Here is a 25,270-nt window from a genome sequence, read left to right as displayed (position 1 = left end):
AGTGGAATTTTTAATTTTTTGCAAACAACTGAACCAAAAGAAAACTTAAAAACAAGAGTACCTTCCTACTGAAATCTGAGGTGTTTCACTGGGTTGGAGTCCCTTCTTTAAAATTCCTGTGATGGAAGAACATTTGTAATGCCTAAGAGTGAGGGACTTCAGTGTATTCCCAGTCTTCCCTGCTCACTGTGTGGCTTCAGCAGAGAGACACAAGGATGGGGTGGGGTTAGGCATCTTTCGACACTGCTGGGAAATAATGAAAAGAACATTCCATAAGAGTATTCTGATCTTTCAGGTAAAGGTAGTGGACTTAACACTCATATTTACTTTTACTCTCTTTCAAACATCTACTGAAATGACAATAAAAGGATTTTTTAAAAAGATAAAAGTCCAGTTGGACAAAGAAGAAAGGAAAGAATATAACAGCAGCACCATTTTGGAAGCCAGAAAACAGGTGGATGAGTGGTAAATAATTTCTCAGACTTGAAAACGTCAAAGCTGAAGTTGGCAGGGGTACAAATTGAGGTGCAGTTTGGTTTACACCACAGAATACTCCTAAAGACTTAGGTATTAGTGACTTTGGGGGCTTATGGAGGTGTAAATAAGTGGTACCAAGAAAAAGAAAAAAGAATTGACCGAGATTCATTTAAGAAATAGATCCCCTGATCCCTCCTACATTGTTGGTGGGAATGCAAGTTGGTACAGCCACTCTGGAAAACAGTGTGGAGGTCCCTTAAAAATAAAAATTGAACTACCCTATGACCCAGCCATTGCACTACTGGGTGTTTACCCCAAAGATACAGACGTAGTAAAGAGAAGGGCCATATGCACCCCAATGTTCATAGCTGCATTGTCCACAATAGCCAAATCATGGAAGGAGCCGAGATGCCCTTCAACAGATGACTGGATTAAGAAGCTGTGGTCCATATATACAATGGAATATTACTCAGCTATCAGAAAGAACGAATTCTCAACATTTGCTGCAACATGGACGGCACTGGAGGAGATAATGCTAAGTGAAATAAGTCAAGCAGAGAAAGACAATTATCATATGATTTCTCTCATCTATGGAACATAAGAACTAGGATGATCGGTAGGGGAAGAAAGGGATAAAGAAAAGGGGGGTAATCAGAAGGGGGAATGAAACATGAGAGACTATGGACTATGAGAAACAAACTGAAGACTTCAGAGGGGAGGGGGTGGGGGAATGGGATAGACTGGTGATGGGTAGTAAGGAGGGCACGTATTGCATGGTGCACTGGGTGTTATACGCAACTAATGAAAGCATCGAACTTTACATCGGAATCCGGGGATGTACTGTATGGTGATTAACATAATATAATTTAAAAAATCATTAAAAAAAAAAAAGAAAGAGATCCCCTGATCTCTTCTGTATTTTATCATCACAGCAGAAGACAAAATTTTCTCTGCAGTGGGTCAGATGCTTGGATTTTGGCATGGAGGCTTTATGCACAGTTGAAAATAGAGATTCTGTACTGAAAATAGGATAACAACTGACTGTTGTTACCCCATCCTCCAGCCCACCAATCTCATACCTAATTTAGTTTCCAAAATGTTAGCAGCTAGATTCAAATCACCTAGGAAGCAGATTGAATAATCTTTTTTGGGGGAGTCTGATCAAAAACAACAAAACCAAAGATGCAGAAATCAGAGTTGCCCATGGAAAACAACCTGGCCAGATGACTATGCATTAAAGGCTATATCCTTAATGAGCTCCATCGAAGCCTTCAGAACTTTACAGCCTCCTAGAGTCCCTTTCTTAAACATGCACAAATCATAAAAGATCACCAAACATCTGAGAAAAATCCCTGACGTGAAAGAGAAAGCTAAAACTAAACAAACAGATAAAAACAGCAAACTCTGCAGAAGAAGAAAACCAAGAGAAAATTTACAACTCAACTCTCAGTTATGAGAAGGTGGGACAGACATTCAATAAATCAAGAGTTGGGTACTGTAAAATACTCATTTAGGAAAAAAAGCTCGTATAAAGTAGAAGTATGAAAGCAAAATTTAAAAACTTGGTAAAAGAGTTGGAAGATAATTTTGATAAAACCTCCCAGAAAGTAGAGCAAAAGGTACAGAACTGGGAACTTTGACAGAGAAAAAGTAAGGAAGTTAGAGGAGTAGTCTAGGAGGTACACATCTGAATAAAAGGAGTTCTAGAGAGGGAACAGAGAAAAAGAAGAAGAAATCATCAAAGGAAAACTCAAGGCTGATGAGATGCTTTTTCGGATGGAAAGGGCCCACCCAGTGCCCTGCAGTGTAGATGAAAATGGCTTACTGTTGGAATGTTCTGGAGCCCTGGGAATGGAGAAGATACTACAAACTTCAAGAAAGAAAGACAATAGGTCACACATAAGGGATCAGACTTCTGAGCAGCAACACAGAAAGCTAGAAGGCATTTTCCGAAGGAAATCAACTTACTTGTAGTTCTTATTTATATGGAAGATAGATTTGAATTGTTAATATATTTTCCTTATATCAAACTAGAAACAATACTTATTTAGAAAGTTTTCATTTTTGAAACTTTTCTAAGATTGTGCTTATCTTTTGTTTTTGAAGGTGCCCAGCTTCTATTTAGACCACTATTAAATAAATATGAGAAAGAAACACTAGAAAATCAGAACTTATATCTTGTTGGTGCCTCCAATATTACGTTGTTACTGGGTGCAGAAGCAATAGGTTTGGTAAAAGAATGTAATGATAACACTATGAGAGCCTTCACATATGGAACCCGACATAACTTCAAAGATTTTAATGGTGAGTCCCAAGATTGTTTATATCAGAATCAATTTATCTCAAAAATAAGTTTTTGATTTGTAGATCAGGCTGTGCGGGACATATGCTTTCTCACAGTTATTTGATAATGTCCTTGTAAAGCAAAAGCAGCCTTAGACCATAAGAAGTGAATGGGTGAAGCTTTGTTCCACTAAAATTTGCTTATAAAATATGGTCCATGGACCTTACTTTGTGACCCCTGGAATAGATGAACATAAATTATTGCGACACGTGTGACTTATTTATATTTTTCTATTCTAATTCTCAGAATGGTGAATATTTACTAGCTTGATGCAGAAAAATCTTATAATGAGAAATGCAGTAGTAGTTCAGAATTGTAGAATTGCCATTTCCTGGTAGGATAACTGGTTCTCTTGGTCTCACAGGAGGTCCAAAAGAGAATGGTTTCTGGAAAGAACTGAGAAGGCCAGGGTGGCTATGATGTCAGAGTGGGAGTTTGGCTTCAGAATAAACTGTTTCCTGCCAGGGCTTTTAGAGTTAGTACAAGATATGATGTGATTAGGGTTTTTCAGACTCACTCTGGATTTTTATATCTTAGTCCATAAATGATAATGATAAAATTCACCTTATTTAAGAGGATTGACTTGGCAAAAAAAAAAATACTGTTTTCTTTCTTCTTTTTTTTTTAAAGATTTTATTTATTTGAGAGAGAGAGAGAGAGAGAGAGAGAGCACAGTGAGGGGGGAGGAGGGGCAGAGGAAGAGGGAGAAGCAGACTCCCCCCTGAGCAGGCAGCCTGATGCAGGACTCCATCCCAGGATCCTGGGATCATGACCCGAGCTGAAGGCAGGCACTTAACCGACTGAGCCACCCAGGTGCCTGAACAATACTGTTTTCTTATCAGACTATCTTCTCCCTCATTTATGGGAGGGATGTTAACTCCAGAAGGGAAGGGCCTGCACTTGCGAGTTTGGAGGAGGAGAATTTGTCATACAGCCAAACTTCAGTTAGAAGAGTGTTAGAATTAAAAAGCATGTTGCCTTTTGCTCATTGGTATTAGATGAGATCAAGCAAGTATCTGCCATTTAGATGTTTGTACTATATTACGTAAGAACTAGTACTGTAGTCCCCCCTCCTTAGTTGTGGGGGGGCTACATTCCGAGACTCCCAGTGGATGCCTGAAATAGCAGATAGTACTGGACCCTGTATATGCTGTTTTCCTATGCGCACATCCCTGTGATAAAGCTTCATTTGTAAACTAGGCACAGTAAGAGATTAACAATAACAATAATAAAATAGAACAATGATAACAATCTACAGTAATAAAAATTCTGCAAATGTGGTCTCTTTCTCTCTCAAAGTATCTTATTTTACTGTATGCACCCTTCTTCTTGTGATGATGTGTTGATGAGATGAGGTGAGATGAATGACCTAGACATTGCAACAGTGTTGGGCTACAACTGACCTTCTGACGATAGGTGAGAGGGAGGGGATTATCCACTTCTGGACTCTGATTCGTGTGGGTAACTAACTGCCCAGAAAGCAAAACTGCAGATAAGGGGGAACCATTGTACAGTGATTGAAGAATTGTATTATGTGAAGGCAAAACAATATTTTTATTTTTATAGAATATCTAAGGTGCTTTATGTTCTGTTTAATTTAGCAGTTTTATACTTTGCTTGCTCCTTATGTTATTTATTGTTTATATCATCATTTCTATAATTCCAAGTTATTTGGATATTATTATTTTTATTTTGGCTATTACTGAGAAAATAACTGAAATTTTTGCATTCATTTAGATGACAATGATGACTTCCTTACAATGGCAGAATGTCAATTCATTATCAAACATGAGCTTGAAAATCTTAGAGCCAGAGATGAAAAGATGATCCCTGGTTACCCGCAAGCAAAGTTGTATCCAGGAAAATCATTATGTAAGTCATTGTATCAACCAGCTTCATGAATACACATTCTAATGCAATTATCTTCTCTTAGTAGACATGAAAACAACTTAGAAAGGCTTTTTTTTTTCTCTTACTGAAAATACATAGAAGTTTACAATAACTCTATTTTCGTGAACATATCTTTTGCTACTAGGCTTCATTATATTATACCTTTAGATCAAAATCTTCTGTATGGTTCACTAATTCATTGAGGTCTCACAGCATTCAGTTAGCTTAAAATTGGGTGTGGGGGCGCCTGGGTGGCACAGCGGTTAAGTGTCTGCCTTCGGCTCAGGGAGTGATCCCGGCGTTGCGGGATCGGGCCCCACATCAGGCTCCTCCGCTATGAGCCTGCTTCTTCCTCTCCCACTCCCCCTGCTTGTGTTCCCTCTCTCGCTGGCTGTCTCTATCTCTGTCAAATAAATAAATAAAATCTTTAAAAAAAATAAAATAAAATTGGGTGTGAATACATATATGTGTTATTCATGTAAGATTAGCAGAGTTTACTTTATGGCCAGACACTTCCTCTAGGGAGCCTGGGGAGGAATGAAAACAGGAGCCATCATCTTTTCCTGGAGCCCTCTTTCCATCTCCTCTCATCTCAGTGAGTGAGAACTTGGGAGCAAGGCTTAGAAGGAGTCACAAAGTGACGTAATACCTGAATGCAAATCAGTCTGCAACTTCGTGATTTTGTGTCATTCCATCTGAGTGAGAATACTAGTTTGCAGATGAAAGTGCTCACTACAGTGTGTAATTCCAAGTTTACCTCAAAACCCCCCAGATGGTGGCAAGGCCTCAGAGCATTTTTGCTGCCCAATGCACTTTAAACTTATAAGCCGCTGCGTTCTCTAGGCAGTCTTCACCCCCCCGCCCCACTGCCTCAAGCCCCAGGAGGACAGATGCCTGAGAACCAGTGGATTGCCTTTTACTTTGTTAATACTGTCTTTTGATACATAAAATTTTAAAATTTTCATGAAGTCCAACTTACCTATTTTTTTTCTTTTTGCCTGTATCCTTTGGTGTCATATCTAAGAAATTATTGCCAATGTCATGAAATCAAATCCAATGTCATGAAGCTTTTCCTCTATATTTTCTTCTAGGAGTTTTATAGTTCTGGGTCATATATGTAGGTCTTTAATCCGTTTTGAATTAACTTTTGTCTATGGTGTTAGGTAAGGGTTCAGTTTCTTTTTTTCTTTTTCTTTTTAAGGTTTCAGTTTCATTCTTTTGCATGTGGATATCCAGTTTTCCCAGTACCATTTGTTGAAAAGACTACCCTTTCCCCATTAAATGGCCTCAGTACCCTTGTCATAAATCACTTGACCATATATGTGAAGGTTTGTTTCTGGCCTCTGTTCTATTACATTGGTCTATATGTCTGGATGTCAGTACCACATTGTTTTGGTTCCTGTGGCTTTGTGGTCATTTTTTAAAAAAAGATTTTAGTTATTTATTTGAGAGAGAGAGAGAATGAGCCTAAGTCAGGAGAGGGGCCAATGGGGAGGGAGAAGAGGGAAAGAATCTCAAGCAGACTCCATGCTGGGCGTGGAGCGGGATGTGGGGCTTGATCTCATGACCCTGAGCCAAGCCAAAATCAAGAGTCGGCTGCTTAACCAACTTAGCCACCCAGCACCTCAGCTTTATGGTAAGTCTTAAAATCAGGATTTTTTTTCTTCTTTTTCAAGATTGTTTTGGCTATTTGAAGTACCATGAAATTCCATATGAATTTTATGATGGGTTTTTCTATTTTTGCAAAAGGCTTCAATGGGTATTTGATAGAGATTACAGTGAATCTATAGATTGCTTTGGGTAGTATTGACATTTTAACAATGTTAAGTCCCGTGAGCGTGGGATGTATTTCCATTTATTTATGTCTTATTTCATTTAGCATTGTTTTGTAGTTTTTCATTGTGTGAATCTTTTATGTCTTTAGTTAACTTCTAAGTATTTTATTTTTTGTGATGCTATTATAAATGGGATTGTTTCCATAATTACCTTTTAAGATAGTTCATTGTTAATGTATAGAAATGCAACTTGTTTTTGTTTATTGATTTTGTATCCTGCTACTTTACTGAATTCATCTATTAGTTATGACAATGTTTTTGCAGAAAAGTTAGGGTTTTCTACATAAAATATATTATCACTTGTCAACAGAGATAATTTTACTTCTTCCTTTCTAAGTTAGATGCATTTTATTTCTTCTTTAATTGTTTGGACTAGAACTCCCAATTCTATGTTGAATGGAAGTGGTGAAAGTGGGCATCTTTGTCTTATTCCTAATCTAAAGGAAAAGTCAGTCTTTCACCATTCACTGTGTTTGCTGTGGGCTTTTCCCAGATGGATTTTATTATGTTGAGGTAGTTTCCTTCTATTCCTAGTTTGTTGAGTGTTTTTTTAATCATAAAAGTGGTGAATTTTATTAAATGCTTTTTCTGCATCAATTGAGTAGATCATATGGTCCCCCCCCTTCTTTCTGTTAATATGGTGTGTTACAGTTGACTGGTTTTTTACTTGAACTATCTTTGCATTCCAGGAATAAATTCCACTTGCTTGCTGTAGGATCTTTTTACTGTGTGGCTAAATTGAGTTTGCTAGTATTTTGTTGAATATTTTTGCATCATTGTTCATAAGGGATGTTGGCCTGTAGTTTTCTTGTAGTGTTGTTGCCTGGCTTTGTATCAGGGTAATGCTGTCCTCATAGAATGATTTAACAGTGGTCCTCATCAATTTTGGGGGAAAGTTTGAGAAGGAGTGGTGTTAGTTCTTTAAATATTTGGTAAAATTCACCAGCGACGTTGTCAGATCCAGGGTTTTTCTTTGTCAGGAGATTTTTCAGTGCCTTAGTAATTCGGTCTTCTTACTAATTATAGACCTATTCAGATTTTCTTCTGACTTATGGTAGGTTTTCACTGTAGGTTTTGTGTTTCTAGGAATTTGTCCATTTCATGTGGGTTATCTAGTTTGTTGTTAGACAGTTGTTAATAGCACTCTCTTACAATCCTTTTTATTTCTGCAGAATTGGTAGTAATGTCCGCATTTCTATTTCTGATATTAGTAAGTTAAATCTTCTCTGGTTTTTTCTTAGTTCAGCTACCTAAGTATTTGTCAATTTTGTTGATCTTTTCCAAGAACCAACTTTGTTTTCTTTAGTTTTCTCTATTGTCTTTCTTTCCTCTATTTTATTTATCTCTGCTCTAATCTTCATTATTTCATTCCTTCTGCTAGCTATGGGTTTAGTTTGTTCTCCTTTTTCTGGTTCCTTAATTGTAAAGTTAGGTTTTTCATTTGAGGTCCTTAGCCACAGATTTCCTCTCTTTCTCTGTGTCTCCTAAGTTTTATTGTGTTTTTGTTTTCATTCATTGCTAAGTATTTTCTAATTTCCCCTGTGATGTCTTCTTTTATCTATTTGTTGTTTGAGAATGTTTTTTTTAATTTCCACACATTTGTGAATTCTTCACTTTTCCTTCTGTTACTGATTTCTAACTTTATCCCTTTGTGGTCTGAGGATACTTTTTATGATAGACCTTTGTAAATCTGTTGAGACTTAATTTGCAACCTAACATATGACTGATCTATCCTGGAAAATGTCCCATGTGCACTTGGAAGAATGTGTTTTGGTCCTTTATTGTCTGACTTACATGTAAACTGGATTTTGTGGACTCTCCTATCTCTGAGTTATGCTGTAGATATATGCTACGGATGCTTTTATTTGTTCTCCTTGTTGATCTGTATGGCTTTTAGAAGGTGTCAGGAAATTTGAATGTAGATACTGATTTCTTATTTGTCTACATTCCCAATTATCTGCATATGTCTTGATTATATTGTAGGAGTTTTTGTTGGACATATATTTTTTCAATGTATAAATTAAAGATTACCATGACTGCAGAATTTTTTTCAGTAACTTTTTAAGAGTTACTTGGTTGTATTTACTTTCTTTTTGTCTTTAGGTAAGCCAATTATGTGTATGTGGGCTCTTAAATATCCTCTGAATTGTTTTTAAGGTTTTATGTAATTTTCTTATGCTTCTCTACCATTTTCCTGGCTATGTTTTCAGTCTTTCCTGGTAGCTTTTATTATGACTTTGTAGTAGTTTTATGTGTGTCTTAAATCACTTTTTCTGAGCTCTCACCTTCATCTCTTATAGCTCTTCTTTGGATTTTAATTTCAGAGAGATGGTTTACTTTCATTTCTTTAATTTCATAGACTTTCATTTTTGATGCTGTAATTTCCTGCTGTGTTTCTTCTCTGCCTTTGCTTATGGTTTCCTTTTCCCTGTAGTATTTCTGCATAGTTCTATGCCATTTACTTGTGGTTATTACTTGTTTTGCCAGACCATCATCTTTCCCAGCAGACGCAGTTCAGGGGTCCACCGTGAGTCGTTTTGTCCACATATGGGTAGTGGGGCAGTCCCCACCCCTTGGTGTCCAGGAGAAGCCTGCCCTATCCTCCTTGACCCCATTGTGCAGAGGCATGGGTGCTCTTAGCTTAGCCTGGGCTGACTTTTAAAGCCTCTTCTCATGGTTTATGATTTGGATTTATAGGGTTCTTTTTCTTACTTTCATCAAAGATAGGTGTTTCCCTTTATGTGTCTTGTTTCCTTTGTTGTTTTTAACTTTCGTCATGAACAAGAACAGGGCAGAGGTGTCTTTTTGCCACTGTTTGTTACCAGGAGTTCCACATTCTGTATTCAGGCAGTTGTTTGGTGTCTTTCCAGAATTTTAAATCTTTCTTGATCTCTTAGTGGGAATAAGACACTGCTAGGTACAAAACAGACTGAGGCACCATCTTGATTGCTAATGTCAACATCCCATTTCTTCCTGTTTATCCACATTATTCGGATTCTTATGTGGAAGTCCCTGCGTCCTTCTGCTAGTTTCTGCACAGGTACATCCTCTTTCTGTGGCTGGGACAGAAACTGTGTGTATGTTCCCATCAGATGGGACTCTGGAAGCAGCAGTTTTCCAAATGCTCCCAGCCACTTCTGAGAGAAATTTTCAAATGAATGAAAACCTTGAAGGGAATATATGTAAATGGATTGTTCTTGTAAATATATGTATATGTATAGGATCCCTGTCTGGTGTCCCTAAAGCCATAATAGGAATAACTTTCTTGCTGGCAGGATGAGGCTTTTATAAACAAGGATCCTCCCCCTTTCTTTTTCTTTCTTCTTTCTTTCTTTCTTTCTTTCTTTCTTTCTTTCTTTCTTTCTTTCGTAATACATATAAAGATAATAAATCATCTCATCATGGTCATTTGAAAATTTTTTATACATGTGAAGTAAGAATCATATTTCCATTGTCAAAGCTGGATTTTCAAAATCTGCATTATTTTCTTCCCTCGTATCTTTGAAAATGTGACCCCTAAAATGCTGTGTTATATCATAATATTTGGTTGAAGAAGAAATGGGATGTGCATATGAGATATGCATAATTTTGAAGTGTGAACTGTTTTCAGAGTGCAAATTTTAGAACTAATAAAACTCAGAGTAATTTAAAATCTTAGATTTCCATGAGGTTAATCCATAGCAATGAGTGGAAAAGCTTTTTTTTTTTTTTTTTAAAGATTTTATTTATTTGTGTGTGTGTTTGTGAGAGAGAGCGAGTGAGAGCACACGAGTGGGGGAAGGGGCAGATGGAGGGAGAAGCAGGCTCTCCGCTGAGCAGGGACCTTGACACAGGGCTCAGTCCCAGGACCCCAGGATCATAACCTGAGCTGAAGGCAGACACTTAACAGACTGAGCTACCCAACCCCCCCTCCCTTGTTTTTGGCCTTTAAGTTTCACGGGAGACACATTTTTTGTCTTTTTGATACTAGCTGATCTGACACATGTGAGGTGACATGTCATTGTGGTTTTGATTTGCCTTTCCCTGGTGATTAGTGATACTGAGCATTTCTTCATGTGTCTGTTAGCCTTCTGTATGTTTTCTTTGGGAAAATGTTCAGGTCCTTGCCCATTTTTTAATCAGATTGATTGGGGTGGCTTTTTTTTCTTTTTTTTTTTCTTCCTTTTTTTTTTTTTTTTTGGTTGCTGACTTGTATGAGTTCCTTATGTATTTCGGATATTAACCCATTATCAGATATATCATTTATAAGTATCTTCCCCCATTCAGTAGATTACTTTTTCATTTTCTTGATGGTTTCCTTTGCTATACAAAGGTTTTTAGTTTGATATAGACTCAATAATTTATTTTTGCTTACGTTGCCCTTGCTTGAGGAGACAGAACCAAAAAAAAATATTGCTAAGACCAGTGTAGGAGTTTACTGCCTGTATTCTTTTTAGGAGATGTATAGTTTCAGGTCTTACATTTAAGTCGTTAATCTAGTTCGAGTTTATTTTTGTATATGGTGTGAGAAATTGATCCATTTTCATTTTTTTACATGTAGCTGACCAGTTTTCCTAACGCCATTTGTTGAAGAGACTGTCATTTCCCCATCGTGTAGTCTTGCCTCCTTTGTTGTAGATTCATTGGCCATATATGCATGGCTTTATTTCCTGGCTCTGTATTCTGTTCATAGATCTACATATCTGTTTTTGTGCCAGTACCATACTGTTTTGATTATTATAGCTTTGTAGTATAGTTTGAAATCTGGGACCATGATATCTGTAGTTTTGTTCTTTCTCAAGATGGCTTTGGTTATGGGGGTGCCTGGATGGCTCAGTCAGTTAAGTGTCTGCCTTCAGCTCAGGTCACCATCCCAAGGTCCTGGGATCAAGCCCCATATCAGGCTCCTTGTTCAGCAGGAGGCTGCTTCCCTGCTCATGCGCTTACTCTCTCTCACTATCTCTGCCTCTCTCTCTCTCTCAAATAAATAAATAATCTTTTAAAAAAAAAGGATGGCTTTGGTTATTTGGGTTTTTTTTGTGGTTCCATACAGATTTAGAATTATTTATTTTAGTTCTGTAAAAAATGCCATTGGTATTTTGATAGGGATTGCATTGAATTTGTAGATTGCTTTGGTTAGTATGAACATTTTAACAATATTAATTCTTCCAACTCATGAGCATGGTGTATCTTTCCATTTATTTGTGTTATCTTTCGTTTCTTTCATCAGTGACTGACAGTTTTCAGAGTACAGGTCTTTCACCTCCTTTGTTAAATTAATCCTATGTATTATTTTTGATGCAATTGTAAATGGAATTGTTTTCTTAATTTCTCTTTGTGATATTTTGCTGTTAGTGTATAGAAACACAACAGATTTCTATATATTAACTTTATATTAGTCATATTTACTGAATTCACTTAATCTGATAGTTTTTTTGTGGATTCTTTAGGTTTTTCTCTATATAATATTGTGCTATCTGCCAATAGTGACAGTTTAACTTCCTTCTTACCAATTTGAATGCCTTTTATTCCTTTTTGCTGTCTGATTGTTGCAGCTAGACCTTCTAATACCATGTTGAATAAAAGTGGTGAGAGTGGATATCCTTGTCTTGTTCCCAATCTGGAGTGTGATGTAATTTGTGTTATTTTTATATGTGGCCTTTATTATGTTGAGGAATGTTCCCTCTATACCCATTTTATTGAAAGTTTTTTTAATCATAAATGGATGTAGAATTTTGTCAAATACTTTTTCTGCATCTATTGAGGTGATCATATGATTTTTATCCTTCATTTTGTGAATGTGGTATATCACATTGATTGATTTGATTTGAGGATATTGAACCATCCTTGCATCCCTGGAATAAGTTTCCCTTGATTATGATGTGTGATCCTTTTAATTTATTATTGAATTTGGTTTGCTTATATTTTGTTGAGGATTTTTAACTCTATGTTCATCAGTGATACTGGCCTGTAATTTCCTTTTTTTGTAGAATCTTTGTCTGGTTTTGGTATCAGGGTAAATTCTGGCCTCATAGGATGAATTTAGAAGTGTTCCTTTCTCTTGAAATTTTTAGAATAGTTTGAGAAAGATAGGTATTAACTCTTCTTTAAATGTTTGGTAGAGGGGGGATGCCTGGGTGGCGCAGTCGTTAAGCATCTGCCTTCAGCTCAGGGCGTGATCCTGGCATTATGGGATCGAGCCCCATATCAGGCTCCTCCGCTATGAGCCTGCTTCTTCCTCTCCCACTCCCCCTGCTTGTGTTCCCTCTCTCGCTGGCTGTCCTTCTCTCTGTCAAATAAATATATAAAATCTTAAAAATATATATATATAAATGTTTGGTAGAGGGGCACTTGGGTGGCTCAGTCAGTTTAGCATCCAACTTGGATTTCAACTCAAGTCATGATCTCAGGGTTGTGAGACTGGGCCCCACGTTGGGCTCCATGCTCAGCAAGGAGTCTGCTTGAGATTCTTCCACTCCCTCTGCCCTTCCCCCCGCTCACACTCTCTAAATAAACAAACAAATGAAATCTTTTAAAAAAATAAATGGTAGAATTCACCTGTGAGGCTGTTTGGTTCTGGGCTTGTCTTTGTTGGAAATTTTTTGATAACTGATTCAGTTTCATTACTAGTAATCAGTCTGTTCAGATTTTCTCTTTCTTCCTATTTCAGTCTTCCCTGAAAATTGAGTTTTTCCAGGAATTTATCAGTTTTTTCTAGGTTGTCCAGTTTGTTGGCATATGACTGTTGGTAGTAGTCTCTTACAATCCCTTGTATTTTTGTGATGTCAGTTGTAACTTCTCTTTCATTTCTAATTTTATTTATTTGGTTTCTCTTCTCTCCCTCCTTCCTTCCTTTCTTTCTTCTTTTTCTTTTTTTTCTTTTTTTTTTTTGATGAGTCTGTTTTTCAATTTTTTTTTATCTTTTTGTAGAACCACCTACTAGTTTCCTTGATCTTTTCTATTATTTTTGAGGTCTCTATTTCATTTATTTCCACTTTGATCTTTAGCATTTCCTTCCTTCTATTAACTTTGGGCTTTGTTCTTTCTCCAGTTTATTTAGGTGTAAGTTTAGATTGTTTATTTGAGATTTTTCTGGTTTCCTGATGTAGGCCTCTACTGCTATGAACTTCCCTCTTACAGCTGCTTTTGCTCAGGCTCATTGATTTTGGAACATTGTGTTTCTGTTTTCATTTGTGTCAATTTGTGTTTTTTTTTTTGGTTTTGGTTTTTTTAATTTCCTCATTGATCCTTTGGCCGTTGGTTGTTTATTAGTGCGTTGTTTAGCCTCTGTGTATACATATTTTTTTCTCATTTTTTCCTTGTAGTTTATTTATAGTCTTATACCATTGTGGTCAGAAAAGATGCTTGATATGATTTCAGTCTTCTTCAATTTATTGAAACTTATTTTGTTCCCTAATATGTGATTTGTCCTGTTGAATGTTCCATATGGACGTCAAAAGAATGTGTGTTCAGCTGGTTTGGGATGGAATTTTTTGTGTGTATCTGTTAAGTCCATCTGGTGTAATGTGTCATTTAAGACCAGTGGTTTTTTTTAATTGATTTTCTGCCTGGCTGATCTATCCATTTGTGTAAGTAGAGCATTAAAGTCCCCTACTATTATTGTATTATTGTCTGTTTCTCCCTTTTTGGCTGTTAATACTTGCTTTACATACTGAAGTGCTTCTATTTTGGGTGCATAGGTACAGAAGTATTTACAATTATTATATCCTCTTGTTGGATTGATTTTTTTATTATTATGTAGGGCCCTTCTTTGTTATACAGTCCTTGTTTTACAGTCTATATTTTGTCTGATATAAGTATGCTACTCCAGCCTTTTTTTCATGTTCATTTTCATGGAATGTCTTTTCTCATCCCTTTACTTTTAGTCTGTGCATGTTTTTAGGTCTGAAGTGAGTCTCTTTTAGACAGCATATAGATGAGTCTCATTTATTTACCCATTCAGTTGCCCTATATCTTTTGGGTACACTTGGAACACTTTGTCCATTTATATTTAAAGTACTTATTGATAGGTATGTACTTATTGCCATTTTGTTAATTGTTTTTGGTTTTTATTGTAGTTCTTCTGTGTTCCTTCTTCTCTTCCTCACTTCCCTTGTGATTTGATGATTTTCTTCAGTGTTATGTTTGAATTCCTTCCTTTTTATTTTTTGTGTATCTATTAGAGGTTTCTGGTTTGTGAATACTGTGAGGTTTGCATATAATACCCTGTGTATGTAGCAGTGTGTTTCAAGTTGATGGTCACCCAAGTTTGAGCACATTCTAAAAGCACTACATTTTTACTCTCCCCACTCCCTGTTTTATGTTTTTGTCTTCATATTTCACATCTTTTTATTTTGTGTATCCCTTAACTAACTGTTGTAGATATTGTTGACTTACTACTTTTACCTTTTAACCTTCATACTAGCTTTGTAAGTGGTTGATCCACCTCTTTACTATTATGTTCACTGTTACAGTTAGATTTTTTCTTTCAAAATTTTCTTCTGGTTATGGCCTTTTCTTTTCCACTTAAAGAAGTTCCTTTAATATTTCCTGCTTTCCTAAAGCAGGTTTAGTGGTGATGAACTCTTTTGTCTGGGAAACTCTTTATTTGTACTTCAATTCTGAATGATAACCTTGCTGGGTAGTCTGTTTCTCTTTGTGGGTTTTTCCCTTTCAACGCTTTGAATATATTGTGCCATTCCTTTCTGACCTGCAAAGTCTGCTGAAAAATCAACTGATACTATTATGGGTGTTCTCATGTATGTAACTAGTTGCTTATTTCCAGCTGCTTTTAATATTTTCTCTTTAATTTTTGACATTTTCATTATTTTGTATCTTGCTATGAACCTCTTTGGATTCATCTTGTTTGGGGCTCTCTTTCCCTTTTGGACCTGGATGTCTGTTTTCTTGTCTGTTTCAGCTGTAACTTCTTTAAGTTTTCTGCTCCTTTCTCTTTCTCTTCTCATTCTGGGAACTTTATAATGCAAATGTTAGTACCCTTGATCCTGAAGGTCTCTTAAACTATCCTCAGTTTTCTTTTTAAGATTTTATTTATTTGACAAAGAGAGGGAGAGAGAGAGAGAGGCAGGCAGAGAGAGAGGGAGAAGCAGGCTCCCTGCTGAGCAGAGATCCCAGGACCCTGGAATCATGACCTGAGCCAAAGGCAGATGCTTAACCAACTGAGCCACCCAGGCACCCCAACTATCCTCAGTTTTTTAAATTCTTTTTTCTTGGGGAGCCTGGGTGGCTCAGTCATTAAGCATCTGCCTTCAGCTCAGAGCGTGATCCCAGGGTCCTGGGATCGAGCCCCCCATCGGGCTCCCTGCTCTGCTGGGAAGCCTGCTTCTTCCTCTCCCACTCCCCCTGCTTGTGTTCCCTCTCTCGCTGGCTCTCTCTCTCTCTCTGTCAAATAAATAAATCTTAAAAAAAAAAACCTCTTTTTTCTTTTTGCCATTCAGCTAGGGTCATTTCCACCCAGATTGCTGATCCATTCTTCTGCATCCTGTAATCTACTGTTGATTCCCTCTAGTATATTTTTCAATTCAGTTATATTCTTTGGTTCCGATTGGTTCTTATTTTCTATTATTTATCTCTTTCTTGAACTTCTTGATATATTCATCAATTCTTCACCTGAGTTTGGTGAGCATCTTCATGACCATTACTTGGAACTCTTTATCAGGGAGATTGCCTATTTCTTTTTCATTTAATTCTTTTTCTGAGGTTTCGTCTTGTTCTTTCATTTGCAACATATTCCTCTGTCTTCTCATCTTACCTCTTTGTGTTTGTTTGTGTGTTTCAGGTAAGTCAGCCACATCTCCTGGTCTTAAAGGAGTGGCCTTCTATAGAAGGTATACTGTGGGGCCGAGAAGTGCAGTCCCCTACCGGTCACCAGAATCAGGAGCTCCAGGGATGTCCTTTGTGTGTTCCCTCCTGTTTTGGGTGAGCCACAACTGTTGTGGGCTCATGGTAGATGGGAGCCCCTTTGGGGGAGCACCAGTTAAGGTGGGGGTGGCCTGGTGGGTGTGGTGGGGTGGGAGCCATTTTGGGGGGGTGCTTTCCAGTGTCAGGATAGTTGAGTGAGGCAGGTCTTCAGGGGAATACCAGGGTGGGGCTAGCAGTGCTAGCAAGGTAGATGGAGAGTGTCAGAACTCTTTCTCACCAGTACTAGGCCAGATAGGTAAGGGGAGAAAAATGGCATCTGCTTCCATTCCTGGAGAAAGATTCTGCAGTTCCCTGCACCTCTGGCACATGCCCTAAAGTTAGTCAGTGAATCTCCTTTATGTATGGCCCAGGTACTTTTCAAACCGCTGCTTCTGCACTAGGTCTTAGAGCGAGTATGTGGATGGGTCTTTTAGGAGTGGAATCTTGGTTTCCTATAGCCCTATGACTCTCTTGGGATTAGCCCTGCTGATTTTCAAAGCCAGACATTTTGGGGTCCATCTTCCCAGTGCAGGTCCCCATGGCAAGGTTGCCCCATGTGGGGCTTGAACCCCTCGCTCCACAGGGAGGACCTCCCCGCATGTGATATCCCTCCCACTTGTTGGCTGCCATGCTGGGGTTGTGGGTCCCAATCAGACCACTTCTCTGCCCCTTTTATGCTTCTCAGTGTGACTTTTTCTGTCTAGCTGTGGAAGAGCTGTACTGTTATTCTTCAGGTCATTCTCAGAGAGAGTTGTTCTATATGTAGTCGTAGCCTTGGTGTGTCTGGGGAGAGGTAAGCTCCAATATGCCATCTTGATCCTCCTGGGAAGCAGTTGTTTCTTTCTTTAAATAGGCCTGCACAGCATCATACTTTCCTTTGAAGGTGAGGGTCATTTTAATTACATTCTTAGCTGACAAGAGAAAGTTAAAGGATTAAAAGAAAAACCTCTATTTTTAGAAGCTGAAATTGGAACCATGCTTTTGGCATTGATGGTGAAGAGAAGCCTGGTAATTTAGGACTTGAGGCTTTATATTCTGAGTCCTTCAGTTCACAGTCCTATTTTTAGAATTAGCTGGTTTTTATGCCTGCCTAGAAAGTCATCTGTAGTAGAATGCAGTCAGTTTTTTAAAAAGAGTTTAGAAATAGTGAAATAATTCAGATGTTGTCAGTTCAAAGTTGAATAACTTGACACAGTAATTGAAAAGGGTAGTAATGGAAGAAAGAATCAAGTACAGCTGTGCATCTTCAAATAAGATAAAAATCAGAACAGTTGTGGATGACCGACTTTCACTCATGTGAGCTGAAGAAAAACCCACTGAAACACTTCAGAATAAAATCATTAAAAAAATGGATTTGACAGCATCAGTGGCTAATATAACTTAAACCATGTACCTTTTCCCCCTAATTAATGATATTTTGAGTGTATGCCTTTTTTAGTTATTAAGGATATCATCACATCCCTAGCTTTTCAAGACTTTTTTAAAAAGATTTATTTTGAGAGAGAGAGAGAGCACGAGAGCAGGGGGAGGGCAGAGGGAAAGGAAGAGGGAGAATCTCCAGCACACTCCCTCCTGAGCATGGAGCCTGACCTGGGGCTCGATCTCATGACCCTGAGATCATGACCTGAGCTGAAACCAAGAGTCCAATGCCCAACTGACTGAGCCACCCCAGTGCCCCTTTAAGACTTTTTTAAATAACTTCTGTGTGAGATATAATTGTAAGACTCATCTAATCAGAATTTTTCTTTCAGACCTAGGCTTTTTCCTATTATTGGTATCACATATCTCCTGTTTATCATTCTTTGTTCATTTCTAAGAAGTTAGCTTTATTTTCATTTTTATTATTATGTTTTAGAGACAGGGGACAGCTGTAGAGGGAGTGGGAGAGAGGGAAACCCAGCATGTAGCTGGGCTTGGAGCATGATCCGGACTCGATCTCAACAACACTGAGATCATGACCTGAACCGAAATCTAGAGTCAGATGCCTAACTGACTGAGCCATCCAGGTGCCCCTGCTTTACTTTTAAATGACTCTGAAGATTTTATGATAGGGCATCTGTCTTGAGAATACCATCTCTCTTTGTTATATAATTTCTACACTGAAACCTTAAAACATACTTTTCTTTGACGCTGCAGACATTTGTTTATCATCCTCCTTGAAGAGCCTGTTGCTTAATATGCTCATCACTTGTCTTTGGTGACAAGGTAGATAGGAGGTAAGGGAGGCCTTGGAAGAGGTGAGCTGATAGACCTTGAAGAGCTCAAAGCTCATCAGTGGATAAAACAGCGAAGTATCTTTTCTTTATGCAAATTCCATCTTATAAGCAGCTGTACTCTTTAGATAGAGGCTCTACTAGAAACTATGTGGGAAGTAGTCCATCTCCCCACATGAGGCACAAGGCACTGGTTTGGCGCTCTCCATAAGACATGAAGACCCACCCACCCAGTGAGTCACTCTAAAGAACTATGGATGAGAGAATGCCCTGTTTTCACTTATATTTACCAGGGGATTTTGTCTTTGCTCAAATTCACTTGTCTCTTTCAAATATGGGCATGAGTGACAAAATCATACCAGTCAGCTGACTGCTGAAAGTATGATATTATTTGATTTTGATATTTGCTGTTTGTAAATGTAAGCCTTTGTTATCAGGTTAGAAAAAGATGAAAATGATTCTGCCAATGTTCAGTATCATCAACAATCAAAGGAACTGAACACTGTCTTCTTACCTTCACTGTGGTGGGAGGACAGATTGGTAAAGTCTTTCTGGGAGCAGTTTTATAATAGGTGTCCAAATTTAAAGTGCATATGCTTGGACACCTAGCAATTCTACTTCTAAGTGTGTTTGAGGAAATAGAGGGCAGGTGGGAATAGATATGTGTATAAGAATTTTAACATTCATTTGTTTATTTATTAAGATTTATTTATTAGAGAGAGCATGCGTGCATGACAGAGGGAAGGGGTGGAGGGAGAGAATCTCCAGCAGACTCCTGGTTGAGCATGGAGCCTGATGCGGGGCTAGATCCCACAACCGTGAGATCGTAACCTGAGCTGAAATGAAGAGTGGGACGCTTAACTGACTGAGCCACCCAAGTGCCCTGAATTAACATTTTTAGTGGCAAAAAAGGTGGGGGCAGGAAACGAGTATTTTTCAATAGAGGATTAAATTATAGCACTTCATACAAGGGAATATTATGATACTGTTAAAAAGGACGTTTCGTGTTTATAGGCATTGACATTGAAAAACATTTGTCATACACCACTACATGAGAAAAGATTACGGAACAATGTGTATTGAATGGTCCTACTTTTATTTTTATAATATATATTTATGGATGTACGTTTTGAAGTTTGGTTTTACACAAAATTGCTGTTTACACTGGTTATTTTTTGTGGGAGGATCTCTCCAATTCTAATTTGTACATTGCAGTATGTTTTAAAATTTTACATAAACTTGTATTGCTTTCATAGTCAAAATAGTCAAGATATTTACATTGTGAAGAACAAAAGAATATATGCTTTAAGAGTAGGCAGTATACTGCTGCTCCTTGTGTAGCACCCCTTCCTTACTGGGCTGTCTTTCTAGCATTTGAAGAAGTATGTCACAAGTGATCTCAAATCCATTTTATCTAGTTTGGCACATTTTCCCTCTGCAGTGAGAAGATTGCTCACCTCTGGCATCGTGATTCAGGTGTTCCCACTGCATGATAATGAAGCTCTGAAGAAGCTTGAGGATAGCTGGTACACTCGGTTTACTTTAAAGTATCAGCCCCTAGGTATGTGTCAATATCTGTTCTCCTAGAGAAGAACTACCAAAGAGACGTTGTGATTCAACAGTGGCATTTTCTCAACGTCTTGGGTAGATGTTTAATACTCTGCTGGGCAAGGCTCACCAGCTGCATGTGGGCAAAAATTGGGGTTGGATAAGATGGTTTACATGACCTATTTAGTAATTTATTTTATTTCTAACACCATTTCAGATGGGCTGAATTACAAGCTTTCATTTAATTTCACCAACACAGGCTATTCAGAGTGGCCTTCATAAGTACATGTCCGAGTTGGAGTAGAACAGATTTTATGAGAATTTCATTTGACTGTGAAAATCTTGTATTTGAAAATTTCTATTTCTTTAGAGCTATTAATTTGAGTGGACCAAGCTGTGCTCATTTTTAGAGGCAGACTAACAGGCCTAAACATCTTTTGAGGTAGTTTGTAAGTCCCTTGGTGTGTATTACTGAATCTGTCCATTTTCTCTGAATAGTTATGAGAGCATCCATTTATTTGATATGTGTTGAACATTACTGTATGCAAACTGACATCAGTATGGATGTTCAGATTTTTTGGCTTAGTTATGTTTTTTAAGCATAAGGATTATTAAGCTGTTAGATTTTACTATAAGCATTGCTATACATATTTCTTTCAAGGGCATTTCTCTTTTGACTTTGTTTAAAGGAATCCCTCTAAAATAATTTTATTTCTAATTTCCATTCCTGAAAACAGCTACTATAATATTGTAACAGTAAATAAAAATTTGTTTTTAAGATAAAAATTTGAAATTGCCTTTTGAATTTTTTCTTGTATTCTTTGAAAGGAAAATTTTGTTTTTGATAGTTCTAGGTAATACACTAGTTGTTTTGTGTTACACTTATTGCAGTAAATTTAAGTATTGCCTCTAGGACCTGTAGGTCACAGTATCCAGTAGCTGCTTAGAAAGTGAGGGGAAAAGTGAATCGATGGTGAAGGCTAAGCATGGTTGTGGTAGAGGGCGTAAGGCTTTGGGGAATGCTTGGACTGGGGATAGCAGCTGGGGCACAGGTGAATCTTGACCTTCCCCTTAAGATCAAAAGAGGGAGGTCATGTGATTTGGAGCCCAGGACATGAGCACTTTTTTTTTTTTTTCATTGTTTGGATATCCTTTAACCCGATTCAGATTGAGGTGACACGATCATACCTACTATTTTAATGTTTTCGTGGGTTAGTTAGAAGACTAAGGATAGGGGAAAATAGCTTATCCCAGTTTAGTCTGACCCATCTGTGTAGACTGATCTGACACATTAACTTAAAGTTTTAACTGCATGTAATTAACCAAGAAAGAGTAACCCCATTATTGTACCTCCCCAGCCCCTGCATCGCACCCTGGTCCCAGGGCAGGATGCTTTTACAACTCAGGCAGTTACCCAAGTAGATGCAGCTGGCAAAAGGTGTAGTGTTCAAGACCTCTTTTGGGTTAGCTCATGTCAGTTTCACAGAATATTTAACAGTGATGTTGCTTGTCCCTTCTTTTGCCCAGTTCTGATTTGAAGATATAGATAAATGTGTCCCATGGCTGTTCTAGAAGTAAATGTGTAGAATATTGTTTTGTACTTTTGAATAGCTTTTCTTCAGTGTATTGAATCATTTGCCATGGGACATTGATGAAAATTTATATTTTTGGATAGCTGGAGCAGATACTGTGGTTGGGGAGTCTTCTTTGAAAAGAACATCTATAACTATGATATTAAAGTGAGAGAAAGGTAGGGAACATAAATTAAACCCCAAAATTAAAATGGATCATTTGCTATGCTGAGTTTAAGTTAGGATAGTGGAGATTTGGGACAAGCCCCAAGCTGAGTATTTCTTTGGGAAAAGGGCATCCATCAGATAAGGAAGTAAAGAGGAAACAGACCCCGGTGCCTTTCAGAGGAGCCCCAGCAACTATGGCCTGGGCTCTAAGCTGGGGGAAGTATTGGGCTCGCTCTCCAGGCAAGTGCATGGAAGATGGATTTACCATTGCACATTGATTGGGAAATGTGGGTATTAAATGATCCCCACTTAACTACAAAAATAAATAAGCTTACTTGAAATGGTGAAAGTCTTTGGTAGCCTGTACTTAAGGTCTTTTTTTCCCCTTTCATTGTAGACCGAATTCGTGGCTACTTTGGGGAAACAATTGCTCTTTACTTTGGATTTTTGGAATATTTCACCGTTGCCTTAATCCCTATGGCGGTCATTGGGTTACCTTACTATTTGTTTGTGTGGGAAGACTATGACAAGTATGTGATCTTCGCCTCCTTCAACCTGATCTGGTCCACAGTGATCCTAGAAGTGTGGAAGCGTGGCTGTGCCAATATGACCTACAGGTGGGGGACACTCGTCATGAAAAGACAGTTTGAGGAGCCCCGGCCGGGATTCCATGGGGTCCTGGGTATCAATCCCGTCACTGGTAGGGAGGAACCGCTCTACCCCAGCTACAAGAGGCAGTTGCGCATTTACCTGGTCTCTCTGCCGTTTGTGTGCCTCTGCCTCTATTTCTCCCTATATGTCATGATGATTTACTTTGACATGGAGGCTTGGGCCATGAGTCTACACGAGAGCAGCGGATCCGAGTGGACCAGTGTCCTGTTGTATGTGCCCAGCATCATCTATGCCATTGTGATTGAGATCATGAACCGCCTCTATCGATACGCTGCCGAGTTTCTAACTTCATGGGGTAAGACTTGATGCTTGCATTTATATCTTATTTGCCTATAGGAAATGTTGCTTGGATCATAGGATTCCTATAACTGCTGCTTTGCAAAGCAAGGAGATGTCGCTGTGGGCTCAGTATAGAGACATAAGGAGGAATTCATCGGCTTTGCAGGTTCTGATGCTCTCACCTCCTGGTTATTGTGGCAGTCGTAGATGAATGTTAGTTATAGTGCTCCAGGTGTCCTGCTAACTCTTTGTCCGTGGTGTCTCATTTTCATCCCCTCAGGACACCATGAAATAGAAGTTATTTCACCGTTTTAGGGATAAAGACGCTGAGAGTTAACAATGTTCAGGCAAATTGTAGAGCCAGGCTAATCCAGACCTCTCTGTGTCTAAAACGTATGATCCCAGTACTATAATTATGTATTTTTTGTTGGGGGTAAAGAAGATTGAATTATCTTCACATACTTTGGCCAAGTGAGCTATGTCTGGTGTCTGAGAACCGATTGTCTAATGGTTTAGAGCACCAAGGATTGCCACTGGCCTTAGTAGAGCGGGTACTTTTGTATGTATCTGTGGCAGAAGGGGAATGGTTATAGTTTTAAAATGGTCTTGACAGGCCATTCACTTTTTATTTATTCACTCAAACAAGTAAATATGCAATGTTATTCCCTAGGAAGAAGTCTATATCTTAACTTCATGGACCATAAAGATGTTTAAGTTATTTTTATCAGTCATTTAACAACTACTGTTTATTGAGTGCTTTCCTTGTGCTGAAACTGGACTGAGGTTTTGTATTATTTCTTATCCTGACAGTGTCTCTAGGAGGAGGGGGGTGTTAGTGCCGTGTTTGTAGGCAAGGAGGCTGAGTATCGGGAGGTTAAGTGACTTGCCCAAGGACAGACAGTGGCTAAGTAACTGATTGGGGTTCCAGTTCAGACGAGCCTAACACCACCTCTCTGCAAGGTGACACTTCTCTTCAGAATCTTCTTTTTTCTTTTGCCCTGCTGTCTTAGGGCCTGTCCTGTGTCTCCTTTCTGAGGACAGAGATTTGAGTTGCCCTTTAAGTTAATCCTTGTAAGGCATACATACAGAAATTTTATTGCCCTCTTTAGAGGTTGCTGTCAGTTTTATTTATTCAGGGTCTTTTTCTAGGTGGCTGTCTATGGGATAATTTGCCAATACTTCCCACGTTTCTTTGTTGCAGTAATACTTTAAAAATAATTCCAGAACACAGTGTTCTTGCAGTACTGTGAAGAATGTGTCCTAAGTGTAGTTTCTTGCTGTGAGATGTTCTTGTGGGTTAAGTGGTAACCATGAATGACAGTCTGGCATGTTCACTCACTAAGGTTCTGTTGCCTGATGTCTCTGCCTCAGCTCATCCGTCTTTACCCCACGATGGCCTCCCATACTGCGTGCTTATCTAAGAGAAATTTCCTCTCCTTTTCAATATTTTAGAGAATCACAGATTGGAATCTGCCTACCAGAATCATCTAATTCTGAAAGTTTTAGTGGTGAGTAGAGTTTTTATATACAAATCCATTTAAATTTTGAAACTTATGGGAGGACTGGCTTCTAATTTAAGATCTCAGATAGTTAATATATTTTGTATAGGCAGGCAAGGTTTCTGGAAGGAGGTAAACTTATAGAGGCAAGAGTGGTAAGGAAATAGAAAATTTTTCATAAGTGGGTAATAAAATTCAACAGTTTTAGCAACTTGGACATTAGAAAAGGTGCAAGCAGCCATCCTTACCTAAAAAGTCTTTAAAGGCCTCATGCTAGCACTGGAGATAATTGATATTCCAAATGTGGGTGTTGTCTGGCTGCCCTGGTATCTCTCCATGACGCAAGGGAGTGCCAGGCCTTGCAGGGAGGGAGGCACTGCTAGTGATGGCTCCAGAGAGGTCCCCCTTGCGAGGTCTACAGGAATCTTCAAATGGACAGGGAGTGGGGTAAGGGGGGTGGGCAGGGAATGAGCCCACCCCGGCTATCTGGGGTGCTGGTTGGGGGTGAGAAAGGCTGGCCTTGCTCTTCCTCTTATGTTGGAATGTAGTAGAGATGTGCTGGAGTCCCAAACCAGTTGGTCCTCCAGGCTCCAGGAAGGTACTAGAGTTCTCCTTTGCTCACCTGTGTTCTTTCCAGAGTTGTGGACATGCTTTGGGAGGAGGAATAGGGAGAAACAAGTCTATGCCATCTTGTCAGGACTGAAAGTCCCCTCATTACATTTTTAATGCTGTGTTTACAGTTTTGATGAAGTACTGTAAAGCAGTGTGAAATCTTGCTCTCTTTTTTTTTTGGCAGTTTAACTTTCTGAATTGCTTTGCCTCGCTTTTCTACATTGCCTTTGTCTTGAGGGATATGAAGCTGTTGCGTCAGGTG

At 38.5% G+C, this 25,270-nt stretch overlaps 1 protein-coding gene across 8 annotated transcripts in view; it reads left to right on the top strand.

The window, feature by feature from the left end:
- The window catches only part of ANO10 (anoctamin 10), a 224,788-nt gene that overhangs the window by 9,503 nt on the left and 190,015 nt on the right, over window positions 1-25,270 (top strand). For 7 of the 8 annotated variants that reach the window (XR_004626047.1, XR_004626046.1, XR_004626048.1 and 4 more), the window contains exons 3-8: window positions 2,584-2,781; window positions 4,559-4,693; window positions 20,101-20,220; window positions 22,344-22,913; window positions 24,350-24,405; window positions 25,193-25,267. Coding sequence is in view for 5 of the 8 variants with exons in the window: in XM_034662329.1 (XP_034518220.1) it covers window positions 2,584-2,781; window positions 4,559-4,693; window positions 20,101-20,220; window positions 22,344-22,913; window positions 24,350-24,405; window positions 25,193-25,267 (1,154 nt within the window). In the remaining 3 variants the exon portion in view is untranslated. The remainder of the gene's footprint in view (window positions 1-2,583; window positions 2,782-4,558; window positions 4,694-20,100; window positions 20,221-22,343; window positions 22,914-24,349; window positions 24,406-25,192; window positions 25,268-25,270) is intronic. The other variant, XM_034662330.1, reaches the window with a different exon arrangement.

This window comes from Ailuropoda melanoleuca, chromosome 6 (genome assembly GCF_002007445.2).
Source record: "Ailuropoda melanoleuca isolate Jingjing chromosome 6, ASM200744v2, whole genome shotgun sequence".
Classification (NCBI taxonomy): Eukaryota; Metazoa; Chordata; class Mammalia; order Carnivora; family Ursidae; genus Ailuropoda; species Ailuropoda melanoleuca.
The sequence above is the reverse complement of the archived record's forward strand: the minus strand, read 5'-3'. Positions and strand labels throughout refer to the sequence as shown.